Source organism: Pleurodeles waltl, chromosome 2_2, assembly GCF_031143425.1.
Source record: "Pleurodeles waltl isolate 20211129_DDA chromosome 2_2, aPleWal1.hap1.20221129, whole genome shotgun sequence".
Taxonomy (NCBI): Eukaryota; Metazoa; Chordata; class Amphibia; order Caudata; family Salamandridae; genus Pleurodeles; species Pleurodeles waltl.
Window position 1 is genome coordinate 909291768 of NC_090439.1, and position 19666 is coordinate 909311433.

The 19666-nt window shown below is 43.0% G+C and overlaps 1 protein-coding gene across 1 annotated transcript in view; it reads right to left on the minus strand.

The window, feature by feature from the left end:
• ANGPT1 (angiopoietin 1) overlaps positions 1–19666 on the minus strand; it is an 895759-nt gene that overhangs the window by 179371 nt on the left and 696722 nt on the right. Inside the window, exon 7 of the mRNA XM_069220619.1 lies at positions 18061–18227. Coding sequence (XP_069076720.1) covers positions 18061–18227 — 167 coding nt within the window. The remainder of the gene's footprint in view (positions 1–18060; positions 18228–19666) is intronic.

Here is a 19666-nt window from a genome sequence, read left to right on the forward strand (position 1 = left end):
TATTTATTTATTGGGATTACTGCTGTCCATTTTTCAATATATCTGCCCGTTTAAGATCTCTTCTTTTGGTCTTTGCATTATTTAGGAGGGGGGGTTTGTGGGTTGTGACAGTGATCTGTGGGAATGCATTGATGTGTGTGTTGTAGTGGGTGTGGGTGGGTGGGTGTGTGCCGGTAATCTTTTCCCTCCCCTGTGTCGTAGGTGCAGTACTCACCGATGTCTTCCGCGCCGCCGGGCGTGCTCCTGGTACAGGAGCAGGTATAGGAGTGCGGGGATGACCTGCAACTCGGGTTCCATACTGCCGGAATCTCGCGTGGAGTATGTGGAGGTGAGCGTTTTCCCGTTCGTAGTCTGTTTCCGCCGTGTTTTTATCGGCGGTGCTCCCGCCCCAGAAAAGGTGGCGGATTGGTGGGTCGTGATAGGGTGGGCGGTACATTGTCTGCCGCCTGGCTGTTGGCGGGGACCGCCGCGCTGTTTGTTTGTTCCGCCGTGGTGGTCGGAGTGTTAATGCGGCGGGCTGTGTTGGCGGTTCCCGCCAGGGTCAGAATTGCATATTTTGGACCGCCGGCCTGTTGGCGGTTTGGCCGCCGCTTTATCACCGACCGCCAGGGTCAGAATGAGGGCCTAAGTGTCTTTAGTGTTTCCATTGACCTTGTAATTTAATTACTGAAGCACCAGGTAACATTAGTACCAGTCTCATCAGTAGTTTCGTAATACTCATACTGAGGCCCATACTGATTGAGGTTTTTGTAAAAGAGGCAGCTGTTAGATAAATAAATATCCCATTCTAAAATTCAAGCAAGATACATATTAGTGTTTTAAAAAAGGTGTGAGAAATGTAGATAAATTTGAGCAGTATTAGTCATTTGGTTCCTTCTGCCATTTTGAGATCGTACTTCAAGCTAGTTTAAAACTTGCTGACAGAAAAGAGTTGATCAAGGAACATGCGTGGAAACATTCTGAGCTCTGAGACAATCAATCAATTAATCAGCATTTATAAAGTGTGACTTATCTCCTGGGGGGTCTCAAGGTACTAGCTGGGGGATATAGGTCAGTCGAACAGCCAGATCTCGAGGTTTCTGAACTGAGCCAGGGATGGGACTGCCTGAGGTGGAGCAGCAGCGTGTTCCAGGGGTGGGCGGCGAGGTAGCAGAAGGATCTTCCTCCAGCTGTGTTCATCTGTATCCTGGGGATGGTGGCAAGGGCCATTTGAGCAGAGTGAAGTTGCCTGGAAGGTGTTTAGAAAGAAAGGTGGTGGTTGAGGCAGGCAGGTCCGATGTTGTGAAGGGCCTTGTATGCGTGTGTCAGGAGCTTGAAAGTGATGCATTTGTTGATGTGGAGCCAGTGTAGGTCTCTCAGGTGGGCAGAGATGTGGCTGTGGCGGGCAATGTCCAGAATCAGTCTGACCGCGGCACTCTGGTTTCACTAAAGTCAAGTTTGGAGTTTCTTGTTGATTCCAGCATAGATTGCATTGCCATAGTTAAGTTTACTGCTAACAAGTGCGTGAGTGACTGTCCTTCTTGCGTCAATGGGTATTCATTTGAAGATCTTCCGGAGTAGGTGGAGAGAGTGGAAGCATGCGGATGAGATGGTGTTGACCTGGCAGGTCATGGATAGTGACGTGTTGAGGATGATGTTGAGGTTGCTTGCTTGGTAGGTAGGAGAAGGGGCAGTTCCGTGGGCGCTTGGCCACCAGAAATTATCCCATGCAGTAGTGGTGGGGCCCACAATGAGGATCTCTGCCTTGTCCGAGTTGAGCTTGAGGCAGCTGTCTCTCATCCAGTCGGCGACTGCCTTCATTCCGTTGTGAAAGTTATCTTTGGCTGTTGATGGTTCATCAGTGAGGGAGAGAATGAGCTGTGTGTCGTCGGCGTACGAGTCGATGTTGAGTCTCTGTTGTCTGACGATCTTGGTGAGTGGGGCCATGTAGAAGTTGAACAGTGTGTGGCTCAGGGAGGATACCTGGGGAACTCCACATCTGGTTTCTGTCGGCATCAAGGTTAAGGGTCGGAGCCTGACTCTCTGGGTTCGCCTGGTGAGGAAGGAGCTGATCCACTCCAGGGCTTTGGGAGACGGTGTTGAAGGTGGTAGAGAGGTCGAAGAGGATGACGGCTGCTATTTCACCGGGGTCCAGTTCAGAGCAGATGTCATCCGTGGCTGCTAGGAGTGTGGTTTCGGTGCTGTGGTTGCTCCTGAATCCGGGTTGGGAGGGGTTGAGGATGTAGTTGATCTCAATGAAGTCAGTGAGCTGTGCATTTATTGCTTTTTCAATTTCCTTGGCCAGAAAAGGGAGCAGTGAGATTGGCCCGTAGGCTCGAAAAGGGCGCAGTGAGATCAGCCTGTAACATGCAACTTGTACAAACACTTGAACACTGTTTTTCTTAAGGAATTTCAATTTTATCTTCACAAAACATACTGGGGCCTCTTTTGCTGTTCTATTGAAACTGAGTAATCCAGAATAAATGTTATTTTTTTCTAGGATGCTAATATGTGTTTCGATACTAAAACTGTGGTTTATTTAAAGAATGGATGAGCACCCTTCTTTGGAGTGGTAGCAAAACAGTGTTTCAAAGGCCAGATTACATGAATCATTTTGACAGTGACAATGAGCCTTGGAGGCCTTTCCTTTTGTTTTTCTCACATTACACATGAAGCAGAAAAACCTTGTGTCATTTGCAAATGGAAAAGCTGCACATTGTATACTCTTGAATAAAAACTCTCCTATCACCTGCAACAGGCTCAAACATTCAGAAATGGCTGGCCTGACACTGTGAGCGCACCATCTCCATTCTCAGCATGGCTTTCCCTCCACCTTCGGCCCCGTTGTGAGCACGAAGGTGCTCGTGAACTGCTGGAGCACATATCTGGGGGGAATTTTGTGGCTCACGCATGGGCAGCTATGGGTTGCTGAATAGGTCACAATGTCACAATGTTATGTTAAACCCAAACTCACCTGAGCAATTCTTCACCTATAATTTTGAGCAATATGACAATATAGTCAACTGATGTTGAAGTGAACAGTTGCTGAATACAGGACAAACTCGTTTGAAGTGTCTCTCTAGCCACGATTTTTTGTGTTCAGAATAAAAATAAAGGGGGTTATTCTAACTTTGGAGGAGTGTTAATCCGTCCCAAAAGTGACGGTAAAGTGACGGATATACCACCAGCCGTATTACGAGTTCCATAGGATATAATGGACTCGTAATACGGCTGGTGGTAAATCCGTCACTTTTCCGTCACTTTTGGGACGGATTAACACCTCCTCCAAAGTTAGAATAACCCCCAAAGTGTTTGCATGGAAGGTGCTTTATCTTATTAATTGCTATCAAGTGTACTTTAGTTTTTATTTTGGTGACTGTTTTACATCGGTTTTATTTTGCTCATATGGTATTATACACTAGCACATAACGAACATAATCGTGATGAGGAGATGCTGCCATCCTAGAGGTAATTTCTTGATTAATTCTTTCACATCAAGTTTGATCCCACACACATACAATTTATAAACTTTTTGCCCAAATGCAATTGATTTGACAATACATTTTACAGAAATGTATGAAAAAGGTTAAGAACAATGAAGCTGGCATGGTAAACATTATAGTGTTGTGAGAAAAAAAATGATTGAAAAAAGTGTGATTTCTCTCAAATATGGACTCGCTCTAAAAATTTTATATGGATACGTTATAAACATTAAAATTGTTGGTTACACATTTTTACAATTTTTAAGGATAGTTTTAAAACGTGCAAATTATATTTAAAGGCAATTTAGAAGTTCAAAAACTATTCGAAAATGGTAGTCTAAAATGTCTCTTGCACCATGGAAAAGAGACATACATCTTGTGTTGGAACCAGTCTCCAAATGATAGCAATATAGTAGTGACGTTCAGGTATTTTTCAGACACATAAAAATCATAACAAACATTTGATATGAGGCATCTGTGGAATATTCTATTACATCAGCCATAAATCTCTGAAGTAGCGGATAAAACATGACAATTTGAACCTGCCATTTGAAATGTGAAGAATAAGACATGGTAGACATTAGGACCGTATGAAAGTCTTGCAGACTTTAACATCATGACAAGGTTGCAAGTCTTAACGTCTTGATCAGCTTGGAGTAATTTCCTTTTTCTAGCATGGTTGTCAAAATATATTCATTATGGGCATTTTATCATTTCTTTGCAATGTGGTATATCAGGAATTTACAAGACTGACATCAAATAACCAGGGAGAGCCACCAATGAAAAAAGGCATATTACAGGCCTCTCGGCAAATGAAGACACCCTGATGAGAGCAACCCTGTATAGAGCTAGAAAGCAAAGGTTACGAGCAGGCCCACCTTCACCTCAAGCCAGCCGGTAACCCACATCAAAGTGAGTTTAGACCATTTTCATTTTGGCAGAAGGTGCCATTAGCTTTTCTATAATCTTTGTTTTTCCCGCATTTTTGGCAAAATTTAAATCTTCTGCTATAAAGATTCTTAGGGATGGGTGGGTGGGAATTTGCTCCTTTGGTGTAATGAAAATAGAGACAAAGAGGATTCAGTGAGGGTTATCCAGGCTTATTAACCTCCTGTCCCTTCCTGCCAATGACCACCCCCTTGGTTGTGCACAGGTAGCCCAGACCACTCCTCCCTCCTTTCGGAGAGTCCCTTTATCTCGGACAACCTACACTCAATCCAACTTGAAGAAGAAAGTAGCCCCTGGGGTTGGGGGGGAGAACATGATCCTGCAGGGGGAATCCTCTCAGCCAATCACCTCCTGGATACAATGAAAACTAGGGATCAGTGTGCTCAAATCCGCTGTGTGACTGAGGCCCCCACTTTGCTTATCGCTGGTACGGGCTACATTACTTTTGCATGCAAGGTATGCAGCTATGTAAAGTTTTTATGCAGAGCAGAGAAAGTATTTTGAATAACATGTAATTTTAATTAAATGTACATGTACTGGGCTCAGAATAAAATGTGTAATGTTGGCCACGCCTCTATTGACCATCTTTTTATCCTCCAATGTAATTCAACAAATATTGGTCTTTTTCTGCGAGATTTGATGACTTTGGGTTCACTGAGTTCACTGTTGATTGGACGGGATGGAGTGGGGGAGACTGACTGAAATCAAAGAGCTGGTGTTTTCTGCACACTTGTCAGCTACAGGGAGTAGATAAGCCATTACATCGGTTTCCATAGAAAGAGATCTTGTCTAATGGAGTAATTACAGAGTCTAGCTTGAGAATGAGGTGTCCTTGATTTCACTTCCTGTGAATTTTTTTAGCCCTACTTATCTCCATGTGACTCAGTTAGATCTATTGCTATTAACACTAATAAAGTAGCTTTTTCGTATTGAGTCACAATCTAAATAACTTAATCTCTGTTCAAATGTGTATTCCTCCTTCAGGGTTATCATATTTCATGTTGAGTTCGCAGACCAAGCGTTCTGTCAACTGGTAGAAAACAATTCTTATTTTAATAGCATTGTATCCTTTGGAACAAGAACAAACATACTGTATAGTACATGTGTTCGCTATTACCCTTTGTAATCGTGGGTTTTCTGGACTAATAAAAATGGGTAGGGAGATGACAAACAGTCCAGATACAAAACAGAACCCTTCTGAAATCACCATTGGTAACAGGCCAGATTTAACCAAAGGATGCTGACTGCTGAGTGTGGAATAACAGCGCGGCTGGGGTGGTGTTATCTGAGACACGATTCATCATGGGGTACATGGACTATGCGGAGGGTCTAGTGCCTGAAGCCATGCTGCCAAGATGGCACCATTCTCGCTACAATGTCATTAACACCGCGGTGAGTGGGGGCACAGCCTTCCCTCCCCTTTCAACTCTCACAAGGCCCTTCGTCCGCAGTCGTCTGACCTGGTGCCCGAAATCATTTCAAGGTTTAATCTTCTTCTTTTACTTTATAAATCCCACTTTAACTCGTGGCATTTGAACCGAAGAAATTGGCTCAGCTGCTTGGCAGACAGCAACCTGCTACCCACAAGATTTATGCGTGCAGAAAATTATTACTGAAGATGTTAAGCTCGTGTTTCCTGAAGGAAATAAAAGGACCCCATTTCCAAAGAAGAGGTTTTATCAACCCAAAGCAATTAAGGCGATGAAAAGGTAACAAAACACCCTGCTCTCCCGATGTATTCAACACAACATCAAAAAGGCCAAACAGCCGTGAAGTAAATACGCTGTCCAAGCATTGACGAGTGTGCCCCTCGGTGACTTCATGTGCACCACTTGACAGACGCATACCATCCGAGACAATGCCTTGGAAACCAGAACAAAAACAGTCGGGGCGCAGAGTGCCAGCTCCTTGGCATTCGAGAAGCAGTCTCACACTTGGAAGGCCCGTTTTTTGGAACCGTTCCACTAAGACTCGAGGAGGCTGGCACGAAGGAATAGCAAGCTGTCTTGTTTGGGGCAAAGGATAGCGATTTCAGTCCCTATAGTAACTTCTCAAAGAGATGGAATCACGCTTAAGAGGGATTTAAACGCAGAATTTATGTCGAGCTACGCCTTATTAAAGCTGACATACAAAGCATTCTCGGGGGCTTTGGCCTTTCTGCTTCAAACCGCCGCCTCGTTGGCAAGTGCGGAGCACTGTGTTGCTACTAACAGCAGGTTATGTTTTATTACGAGGATTTGGACAAAAACCTAAAGTCTATTCAATAGTGGAACAGTGTCCAAGGTTCCCATGCCGTTAGTGAGCTGCTTAACACCCCGATAAACCCTAAAAAAAGACTTGACATGGGAACGCGAGCGGATTCTGCCCATCGCTCATTTGAATGGATTCAGCATCTCAGGCATACGGGGGGGGAGACCCTGTGGTGCAAAAGAGATGTCTTGTCCCTGGTACTGACGCTGCAGTTGTGTTAAACTTACAAAAAGTGGTACCACATATCCCGGCAGATACTATAGGAAATATATCCTCGCACTATCGAAAGGACCCAGAACTAGCTATGTTCTGCTCCAGACTTCACACTGACACAATTCAGACCTGCAATACATTGGTCGAATAATATTTAGAGGCTGTTCTTGTTGCGTTAACTCCCATGAAACATTTCTAGAGGTTATTAATGACCTTTAAAATAATTCATACCGCATTTGCACAAAACATCAACTTAAATTGCCTTGTATTCGTCAGGATATTGTTATTGGCAGTTAAGTACCAGGCGATCGGCCAAGGTTAAGACACTGCAGTGATTTTGATAGTTTGGGAATGACTTTCGAAACGGTTCTGAGCTTTTCATCGGTCTGATTTTGTTTGTGGAGCAGCGCTGTCAGTAAAAAGAGTGAGAATGTCCTTCTGTTGGTTGAATGTGTCAACTCCAGTGTGTTGTAACTGAAAGTGTTTTGCCTTTAGTGAATGAGACAGGAGGGCTGTACCAAAACAATGACATCAGCCAGCCCTGTTGGTATGTGTGTTCATTGTTCTGTAGATAGTAATGGCAACTGCTGTTGGGTGCTCTAATAGCTTAGAGCACATTGTTAAGTGATGGTTGTATGTACCAAGTTCTTGCCTTAATGGGGAATGGTGTTGGGTGGTGTGTCCTGGAGCATAACTTTCCTCTGAACATGGTTCTACTCAAGTATGCAACATATCTATGCTTTGCTGGATGCTTGTGCAATGTTGTAACATCCACTGTTAGATTCCCCAGCAGCAGTCACAGAGACTATTTTGCTTGCTTGCACCATGGCCAATGACTTCCTTGCCTTACTATCGGCACCCCTACCTATATTTAGCATTTTCATATTGCAGGAAGCTGGCCTGGTGCATAGTGAGCACCTATGGTGTTATCACCTTATACCAGGTCCAGGTATCCCCTACTAATGAGGTGTGGGCAGTGTCCAGGAAGCCAGGGTTCTCTAGAGGTAGCTGTGGATGAACAGCCAAGCCTTATCTAGGAGACATGCAAAGCTTATGCAACACCACTACAGCCCCACAGCATTTACGCACATGAAAGAACCACACAGTGTTACAAAAATAAAGGTACTTTATTATGGTAGCACAAATACTAAAATACCGAATAAGCAATACTCCACTAGGAGGGGAGTAAACACACTATTATATACACATTGGAAGTCAATGATTAGCATAGAAACCAATTGAAAATAGCAGAAACAATAGAAAATAGTGAAGGCCCTAGGGGAAGACCAAACCATATACTAAGTAAGTGGAATGTGAAAGGTAGTCCCACACCCAAAGAGGTGGAATCTGTAGAGGGGAGCTAGAGGAACTAGGACCACCAAAAGGTAAGTACCATGGTGCCCCCCAGCAACCAAGAGAGAAGAGATGAGTACCCAAATCCACAAGTAAACTTTGGCAAAGGACTGTGCAAGACCCAAGCAAGACTGGAAGAAATCAAAGGTGGATCCTGACAGACGAAGACCTGCAAAAGAAGGCGACTAAGTCCAATTCAAGTTGGAGTGTCCGTTAGTGGCAGGAATCACTATCCACCCCTCTGGAGATGCAGGACCAGGTCAATGATGGAGATAAGGAGTCAGCTGTGCAGCACCGGAGCAGGAGAAGAGTTCCAGAAGTGAGGCAGGCAATGCCCCACGATGGAAGAAGAGTTGCAGTCAGACAGTGGTGTTGGAAAACCCCCAAGAAGCCTTGGCAAAAGCGAAAGTCACAGATGAAGAGTTGCAGAGCTTCTAGGACCAGCAAAGTCCAGGGATACTCATCCCAAGGAGGGGAGTCCCAGGTGACCCTCAGTAGTGAGGAGAGGTCGAAGACAAGGATGCAACCCCCCACAGGCAACTCACAGGCAGCAGGCACATGAGTCGCAGTGAGGCCCACTCAGCACTCTTGGAGAGGAGTTCCACATCGCTGGAGCAGCAGGCAGGAGACTGTGCTTTGTAGTAATGAGTGCTAGAGGCTGGTGCTACATGGAGCCTTAAGATCCCTTGGAGGAGGAACAAACAAGCCTTGGTACCTCCAAGAGTCAAGGTGCACAGGGCACTCCCCTGCAAGGAGAGGCAAGAGCTTACTGTCCCCCAAGTTAGACAGCTGGTAGAGAGGATCAAGGGGACCACTCCAGACCACCACCTGTGATGCAGGATCTGCACAGTTCCAGAGGAGAGAGCTCCACGCAGCCAGTTGTCATTGCAGTTGGTCCCTACAGATGCAGGGGAGTGACTCCTTCACTCCAAGGGAGATTCCTTCTTGCTTCTTGTGCAGGCTGAAGACTCAATTCCCTCAGAGGATGCACAGCCAAGGAAATGTTGCAGTTGCTGGAAGGAGCCAGAGAAACAATGTTGCAAAGCAGAGTCATTGCTGGACTTGCAGATTGTCAGTTCCTGGAGGGTCCACTTGCAGTCCCGGTGGCCAGAAGATGAAGTAAACAATGCGGAGGAGTCCTGCTGGAATCTTGCACATTGAATCTGAAGACCCACCCTGGAAAGAGACCCTACAAAGCCCAGGAAGGGGGATTGGTCACCTAGCTGGGTGACCACCTATTTGGAGGGAGGTGTGATGTCACCTGCCTGACCTGGCCACTCAGATTCTCCTAGGGGCTTCTGCCCACCTTAAATTCATGATGGCAAAATCAAGTGGCCACCTGGAGGAGCTCTGGGCACCACCCCTGGGGTGGTGATGGACAGGAGAGTGGTTACTCCCCTTTCCTTTGTCCAGTTTTATGCCAGAGCAGGGACCAGGGGTCCCTGGACTGGTGCAAACCAGTTTATGGAAGCATACCGTTGGCCTGGAGAGGCTAACACTCCGAAGTCATGTAACATCTATTTCGAAAGGGAGAGGGTGTTGCCTCCCTCTCCCAAAGGAAATCCTTTGTTCTGCCTTCCTCTGCTTGAGCTGGTCAAGCAGCAGGAGGAAAGAAACCTGTCTGTGCGGTGGCAGCAGAGTGGGCTGCACGGAAAACCCCATAAGACTGGTAGAAGCAATGCTAGGGGTCATTTAAGGAGGCCTCAGAGTGCATGGATTCATACAACCAATATTGGCAACAGTATTGGGGTATGATTTTAACATGATAGATACCAAACATGCCCAGGTTCGGAGTTACAGTACCAGTACACCGGTAAAATGGCTTCCCCACACTTACAAAGTCCAGGAAAATGGAGCTGGAGTTTGTAGGTGCACCTCTTTTCATGCAAGGGTGCCCTCACATACCAGTATTTGCACCCTGCCCTCTGGTCTAGGAGGGCCTGCCATAGGGGTGACTTACAGTGACCTGGTGCTGTGACCTGTAGTGAAAGGGTGCATGCACCTTTACACGCAGGTTTCAATGGCAGGCCTGTAGATACCTTTTCCATGGGCTCCCATGGGTGGCACAGTACATTCTGCAGCCCATGGGGAACCTCTGGTGCCCCAATGCCCTGGGTACCTAAGTACCATATACTAGGGACTTACATGGCGGTACCAGTATGCCAATTGTGGGCTGTGCTAAGTCCTAAGCAACCAAATATAGAGGGAGAGCGCACAGTCACTGGGGTCCTGGTTAGCAGGATCCCAGTGAACAAGTCAAAATGCACTGACAGCAGGCAAAAAGTGGGGGTAACCATGTCAAAAAAGAGGGTACTTTTCTACACATATAAATCTATCCTAATTGTAGCATACAGAATACTTTGGGGTAAATGGTAATTTCTCTGCACAATGTCCGATCAAGCAGAGGAAACATTCTGAAGTTAAGCTTTGAGTTTAAATCTAAATACCCTGCCCAACAGCCCCAGAAAACAGAATAGTGTTAAAGAAACCTTTCCACAATACTTGCGTAATTACCCAGAACGTTATCACTTTACATTTACATGCAGAAATGGGGTGGAAAATATTGGGAGTGTTTGTAAATATCAATAAAGTTAAGTCTATGTGGATGTCTACCATTGTCCCAAGGATGATAAACCCTGCTCCACCACTTGGAACATTGATGTTCACCCCATAAATCTACAATTCTGACCAAAAAAAAATATGGGGTACTTATGTATTATTGTCTAATTGTAAGTGGTAGAGTTCTTCAGAAACTTCCAAAAATGTTACTACTCCTAATCAGAATCTTAAATCACAGATTCTAGTTTTAGCCAACTTAAAATGATAGTTGTATAGAGAGATGTAGACTCAATAAAATTGCCAACCTTTCTATCTATTCTTTATGCAATTTAGGACTATCCTCTAAAACATGTAGGTAAAATTCTGTGGCTCGATTGAGAATGGATATTGAAGTGGAAACTGGATCTTTTATGCTCCGTTAGACTGAATGAAGATAGACATCTTTCATGGGACTGCTCTCTTTCATTTTGAGTTTGAGATTGTTTGGGTTATGTATTGTTTTTTCTCTTGTAGAATATTTTAGTCAGTGGTCACATTTTGAAGGCAGAAGAATTATATTGGCCTCATGCAGGATTTAGCCAAGTGGGTCCTTCACAATAAATCAGTGGGTCTTTCAGAAATCGTGCTGCCGTGCCTTATTTAGAGTTGGGGGAACTGCTAGGTTTTCACTAGCAGAGACCCACTGGGCTCCGGTTTTGAAAATGTTAAACCAGTCCAGTCACACATAGATGCTAGTGTATGAAAGGCAGGAGACCCGTCTTTAGTAGGATTGACCTTCTGCAATTTTTTTTTTTTGTCCACAGCCGCCATTAGAGGCGTGGAAATCTCAGGCAGGAAAAATGATACATTTCCACCATGAACAAGGAGAACATTCCCTGTGTATCAAAGACATTGATTTATTTGTGTTCTCCAGAAAGAAATCCCAGTTTTGGAGGTGTGTTCTGCAGAACAAAATATGTCTATTGGGCTGCAATAACATGACAATGTGCCTGCATTCTGTTCTTTGACCAAAATGCTCCTGCGTAGTCAGCTGGAACTATTTCATTAAAAAATCTACGTCCGACTGGAACTGTAAGTTTGGTGGGTGGACTTTAATGGATCATGCAGAGACTGGACTTCCACCAGCCCAGTGGCTTGGGTGCCAACCACCCTTATGTTAAATAAACCTGCTGTTTATTTTTATTGTAGGTGATATGTTACAAACAAACATATATTAAATCACAGATGCTTGAGTCATTCCATTTTATTTTGGACATCCAGAAATTGCAGATTGCACTACTGGATGCCTGGTGGCCATCATCATCTCTGCTAATAACACATGGGTCTTTATGAGCCTGAACATCATTCATCATGAAATACAGCTGTCCCAGTTTGATTAGGTCGATAGTACATAGGTTTGTCCTCTAATATCTGGAACTTTTACTGGTGAATGTTTTAACTCTTTGAAAGTTTCCTCTCCTTCATTTGTGAAGTTTCAGAATTTGATCTACCTTTTATGTCTTAGCTTTGGTACTGTAATGGTATAATTTGTTGTAAGTCTTAGTTCTAATTTGAAACAGTTTCGCGTATATGTTTATTAGGTATGTAACCTATACTCTGCAGTTTTTAGTCCACTTAGACTTTACTCCTCAGTTTTTACTGCACACGTGCCTTTACTGTGCATGCCTTTGCTCTGCAGCTAAGTGTTAATTGGGTTAATTCGTGGGTAGAGGTAAAGAGAGGTATGGGCTATTTTAGGGTTTTGAGGAGGGTAGAGGTAAATGGAGCTAAGGGGGTGTTTAGGGTTAAGTTATGCCAACATAAGTGCACACAACTTTGTCATTTTAGTGGACAGATAGATTGCTTGAGCAGGCAAACCCTTTAAAATAATTCCTGCTTCGTGTAGCTGTCCATAGGAATTTGTCTTTCCCTTCATGAAAGCAATGCAATATACAACGCAAATGTATCACTTGAACACACTATTCACTTCACCGAGGTGTGTCCTTTATCCAGATGAAGTGAGTGACAATGGAATTTCACAACAGTACAGTTTATAAGGCAGGGTTAAGCAAACTTATTTTTTCCGCATCTGTTCATTACAAATGAATCGTGATATCACAGAAAGAGAAGCAGGGCAGGCAGTTTTAACATTTGCATAACTATTATGCTTTTGCAGATTGTGTTGCACAGGTAGTGCTTACTTTGAACCAGAGGCTGCAGGTGGGACCCATCGGCACTCATTTTGGCGCATCTGCATGTTTTTTTCTCATTGGACTTTGACCCGTAGCAACTAGCAAGCGAGAAAAAACACAAAACTGGGAAAGGAGTAGAAAGAGAAAGACATGAAAAACATGGTAAAGAAAAGAAAAAGAACCCGGGAGAGTGAACTAAGGAGGCAGAGGGAGTGTGGTGGTTGATGAAAGAGGCATGATTTGGACTATGGAGCCCTGGTATTCGGCTCCCCAGACATTCGAAAGCGCGGGCTGCATGCTTCTGAACAAAACTCCGGGCCCCAGCACTTTTTCTTTTACTAATTAGGCACTGCACATAGAACATCATTAATTGTTTAAGTGATGTCACTACTTAAGACAGGAACGCCCCTGCAGCATGTAGGACACACATAATGTAGACGTTTACAACACACAGAGGGCTAGGTGCATGATAGTGGGCATTGACAACCTCGTGTCATTCAAATCTACTTTTTTTTCAGCACCTGTTGTGTGTACCTTGTTCTGAGCAAAAAAAGCTAACTGCAAAGAGTTGTATTTAAGGCAACTTATTGATGTTGTCGAGTAAGTAGCCGACTCCAAACTTATTGATTTTGGTTGCATTCCCAGGAGTGTAAGTCCGCCTGATAGCAGATAGATGAGCATTTCTATAGTGTAGTTTATGTATCCTGTTTCCCACTGGAGCAGAGGTAGGCTGAAGTTGGAGATGACTAGCCACACAGAGCATATCTCAATGAGTAGAACCATACTACGCCCACATACATGTTGCAGCACTCTGAAAAGGTAATATTACTATTGTTGTTGTAGTTAAGAAAAAAACCTGGACACATAAATAAATAAAACCAATACCTTCCCTGAGCAATTGGCCAAGTGACTACTGGTCAAAGATTATTTGGGCAATGCATGGATGCTCCTTTTATACACTCAGCAGCATACCATGAACTATTTGGATGAGTCACAAACATTGTGTAAATGTTTGCAATGTGAATTTATATCTGTGGCTTGTGGAGAGTGCCTATAATTTTATATTCACAAAACCACAAGGAGGTGTTTGGAAGTGTCCCATGATTGATCTCCTGCAGAGTGCTCCAAGTGTAGAAAATCACTGGTCTAGCACCAGGGTTGTAGTGCAGTTTTCCCCATCTTTCTTCACCTGGAAAACATATATAATAGTCTTTCCCATAACCCCTAAAGATGCGAGGATTGTTTGTGAAAATTGTCCACCAAACTGCAAATTTACATTTCTTTACAGCTTAAGTGAGATGTGCTTTGGAAAACCATAAGCAATATTTGTAAATACCCCCAAACGTATGGCTTTGTGGGTGTTCCCACCATTCCGAAGAGTGCCTCCCAGTACTCTTCTGGAATATTGCTAGATAGGAAACATAATAGACCAGATCAGTTCATCCCCTCTTGACTACTTCTCCATTGGGGTAACACACTTCAAGGAAGTCCAAGATTTTACGGGCATTGTCGTTAGGTACGTTATATAAAATGTGCTTGTATGTCGCAAATATGATTGTTACCTGTTTTTTAAACCCAGATTTATGGATTATTCTCTTTAGAAGATGATGCATTGTTTGGTAATAGTTAATGTTGTGATCAGGCATTTGCACTGTGTATTCGAGCATTTTAAGAGACATTGAGGAATTATTCAATAAACACATATTATGTAACAAACATATGTTTGCAGGCCATGGTATGTATTCCCTAAACATGAGGGCCTAATGTGTGCTCCATGCTGTCCCATACCTATTCTGTGTATTCTGTACATTCAATTGTTGTGTGTAGAAGGCCACAATCTACCACACAATGTGGTGATCATCCCAATCATTTAAATCACCCCTCAAATACATATTGTGTTAACAGTGTCAAAATACAGCTCTCCTTTCTTTTCAAAATTCTAACTATGTGAACCTCCCACCAGTTTGACCTAAGAAGATTTCTTGGGATGCGATGCTAGAGTATTATGATGTGATGTATTCAGGCCCCCTAAGTATCTTATTGAACAGACTTCAGAATATACAAAACCGATCTCTAATATGTTTCTGAACTTATTCAAGTTTGACCAACTCAAACCAACATCTGTATGCCCTCCAATATTTCCCAGGGGACACAGGTGTCAAAATTCAAGTCACTGTGCACTACATATATTGTTATGTGGAGTCAGTTTTTTAAAGCTTACTGACTTAAAACACTGGCTCCGCAAAACATAGCATCCCAACCAGGAAGCTTTGATCATCATCTTGACACCTAAGCCCTCACGGCCCGTCAGCCAGCGGAATCAAGTTGTCCATTGCTCTGGGAATGTTGCACTCTAACCTATGGAATACCTCTATCCCTGTCTCAGAAATTAAACAAACTACCACAATTCAAGAAACACCTCATAACCAATCTCTTCAAAAGACCATTTTGCTGAAAGTGACCTCTAACTCAGTAGTGAAAGAACGCTAGACAGTGGCCTTAGCCCCTATTATCGTATTCTTTTCAACTGGTGCTCACCCTGTTGTCTGCTCTGTTCGCTTTTTTTGCCTTTGCATATCTCAACACTGTGAAGTTATTGCAAAAATGAAAACCGGCTCTATACAAAACCCCAAAATAATTAAAGAAGTGAAGTGTATCGCTGGCCTCTGTAAACTTTGAAAATTCTGTCTAGAGTTCATTGCTGGCTCAGCAGGATCTGAAATTTCATGAACAAATTTTGTTCAGGTTCTCAAGGAAGGGCCTCCAGTAAATATGATCATTTTTGTAAAGTATATCAAGAAGAAAAAATCGAAACTATCTCAATGTTTTCGACATAATGCTATCGAAAACGTATGGTACAATATCTACTTGTCTTACAACTTCACCACATACTCATCAGTCAGAATTGTGAGATCTGTAATAGCAGAAATTCACCTTTGCACTTACCAAACTATAGACATGTGCTTTATAAGGTGATTTTAAAAAATAACAATCATTTGAAAAGCAATGGGTCTCACATTTCCTCCAGTTAGAGCTTGGCATTGTAACTTCTTACTGGACTTTTCTTGCTACATGAATTGAAAATAAAAGTAAAACATCAGTTGACATAAGCGAGCCAATTCAAAGTGCCATGACCGCCATGAGCATGAGCACGAAGGAGAGACACAAAAGGAAAAAGAGGTTTGCTTGCAGTCGAACGTATCGGCAACCGTGCAATTATCCATGTAACAGGGTTGGTATCCAAGGCAGTAACCAAACCGCCCCAATGCGGGACAAACATGAAATATTTTCCAATAATAAGAAAGGATTTTTGAAAGGCAAGCCCACGAACGAGTGAGTGTGAAGGATGTGTGGTGAGCGTGGTTAAAAGCCCACAATACTTATAAAAGGTTAAAACACTTGACTGCTCCACCTAAAAAGTAAATAGTGGCCTTTATATTAGGCTTAAGACCTTTGGTGGATTATTGTTTAACAATAACAGCATATGCCAAGCAAAGCAGATGCCAGCTATTTAAAGGGAAAGGTCAGCAATTAAACGGTCAGAAAACATGAAATCAAGACAGTGACATAAACAAAGGTTAGTGATTTCAAGAAACAAATGTTAAACATTTCTATAACAAATCTGACAATGCTACTAAGGAACTATTTAAAATAGTAAGAGGGTAAGGGAACTGTACACTGAGATGACCTAAAGATGTTGGACTCTCTTATAAATACTGTATTTCGTAAATTATACCACAGTTTCTAACATGTAACACAAATCAGATATTGCAGGAGGATGCACAAGCTGTTTTCTCAAGCAATCAAGTGCCGTGACTACTAGTGTTTTTTTTAAAAGAAAATAAATATTTTCCAGTGCTTTCACTTAACATACCCAGGAGCTGCTCTAACTGTATGTGTGTGTGCCAACAAGACAAATGCCAGCATTTTCTGAGGAGCATGAGCACTCCGATGTGATAGGACACTTCCCTAAGGCACCTTTATTCACCCATTTTCATGCATATGAGTTAGGCTTAAACACCGGGATTTCCAAGTTCTCTTTGTTGACGGGTATAATGGACGTAGTGCTGCTGGCTGGCTTCTGAGCCACCACTTAGTCCACTTGCTAGGAGGCAGAATGCCTACATCATTAGATGGTCTGTCCACTGCAGATGGCACGCACCTTCGTATATGCTTCGTGACTTCTCCAAGACAGAATCTGTGCCTTACTCGCTTCCTAGTGTAAAGGGAGAAGGGTCGCAAAAGGGCACGCTCTACCTACGTCTTCAGCTGTTTCACACCTCGCAGGGTGCAGAAGAGGCTTTTGCCAGCCTAATGGTGGCAAAGTTGTCAAAGGTGGTATCCTGCATGCTGCCACCCACAGGCCTCCACCATCTCACTCTAAACTGACGGGCAGTTTCCTCTGCTCGTTTTGAGGGTGGAGCTAAGGTAGATGTTTTATCATCAGAGCTTTCTTGGTGTGGCTAGTGGCAGCTCCACCTTCAAAGAACTCTAAATCTGACATAGGAAATGAATGTGTCAACTAGTAACTTCGTATAATCTTTCATTCATTATAGTTTTAAAAATGCGTAGCCTGATTTTCACCACAGCCACTACAAAAGCAAGGTTCCTTTCGGTAACAAGGCCCACACAATCAACATTCCAGACGTCCATCTCAAAGCAGTGTTTCCCATAAGAGCAGAATATCCTGTAGTGTTTTTTTCATGCTTTTTTCATTTTTTTTGCACGATCCTTATGGGATGTTCTTCAAACTGGAGATAAAAGGCAATTCGATGCAATTGTCTTTCAAAATGTTCTCATGGAAAAGTATATTTTCCTACCATTTCCTAAGTAATATTGGAAATGGTAGGAATACTTCTGCCCATTTGAAATCAGACTCGGTTTTACCAAAAAGTCTTAGGAAGTAAGTAAGAGAACAGAGACAGTAAAATGCCCATTACTCTTTCGTTTTTAAATCATTTTCTCGTCTTTACTGTTAGTTAATCGTATCGCAAAAGAGAAGAAATACATTGACTTGCATGTAATGTAGCAGGGCTTGCTACAGTGCCAAGTAAATATTTTGAAGAGAATACAGAATCTGACAATTTACAAACTAAGATGTTTACCTGTAATTCTGCTTTTCGTTTCCTACGTGGAATCGGTCATATTGTGAGTGAGCTCGGTTTGATTCCCAGTCCATCAGTTCGATTCTCAGAGAGTACTGCCGCTGGCTGGTGATGGCAAATATGAATTCATTCCCCAGCCAATATTCACCGGATGAACTGCCGAAGCCCTAAGGAAGAGGAACTGAAGTTATTTGCGATGGAAATAACACACTCACACACACAGTTTCAGAAAGAACTTACACTAAATTGCGAAAATATCACCCAGAACAATGCCAGAGCCGTTCGGTGGACACCCTTGTTCCCGTGGCTTGAAAAGCTCCCATTATTTCTGTCTGGCTGTGTTTTTTTTCTATAGCAGACATTTTAAATGGAACCCCTCGAATTTAATATTCTGTACCATTACACTAAGCTAATCATTCTGCAGTGATGAAGATTTGAACATGAAAAGTTGGCAGGCAGAGGGATCCGAAAGGTTGAGTCTTTTCCACCTGACTTGAGGAGACCACCCTTGAAAGGGGCGCTCTCCCCGCACATGCATCCACCTCCCCTGTGGTAACTCAACATTCGAAATGCTTGCTGTCTAACATTATTATTGTAATTTATATAACACGGTCATCCAAGTGGTCCTGGCGCAAAGCACTGCCTGGTACATACTGGGTATAAAGCTATCCTGTCAGGATTGTTCAGCAAGTGTATGTACATAGGGTGACCTATTTCTAAAGCACAAGTTGTCGGCCTGAAGATGCTCCAATGGGTTTTCTGTGGACGTGGTCCTCAGCCTAGCATGTGTAAGACCCTTAAATACAAACATAAATAAATAGGTCACTCTAGTTGCTACTGACTGGTGTAAGTGGTTTGTGGAGTGTGTTTATAATGCCAACTAAGTGGAAACTATTAGATTGTCATAAGTGAGGCTTTAGGACTGCACCAGACCTGGAGCCAAGGACCTGGTACTGCAGTTAACATTGTTGATGATGCAGAACCATGTAAATTAGATACGGCTCTTCTTATCCGTGCTTACCATCTAGAGCAGGGGTAGAATTGGGTGTGTATTGTGGTGACACGTGGGTGGGCCCTGTGTATGAAGCATTCTTGGTCAGTTAGGAGAGCCAGTCAATCAAGAATAGCAGGATGCATGAGAGAAAAAGAAATGAAGCTTTTTGTTTATTACCACAAAAAAACTATAATTTCTAAGTAATTTAAGTGTTTTGAAGACTTGCCATTAGTCGGAATAATCTGGCACGTTGGATGATGAATAATATGGTGCTGACATGCCTGATTCTAATGCAGGTGTTGCAACTACATTTCAAGCTCAGGCATGAATATTCTTGGTCACACAGACATATTTGTATATGATGAATATCAAAAATAGTCATATATTACAAAAAAACGAGTTCTTCTTATCTGTAAATGAGGAGGGCAACCTGAACCCCTAGAGTTACTTAGAAACACTATATGTATCACAATGCATGGTGTTAGTCTATTGTCCTGCAGGAACAAAATGAGGGAAAAAGTAATTTTTCACTGATAATATAGTGGCTCAGGCCTGCTGCGGTCAATACATCCTAGTTCAAAACACACAAAAAAATTCTGAGAATTAATCTAC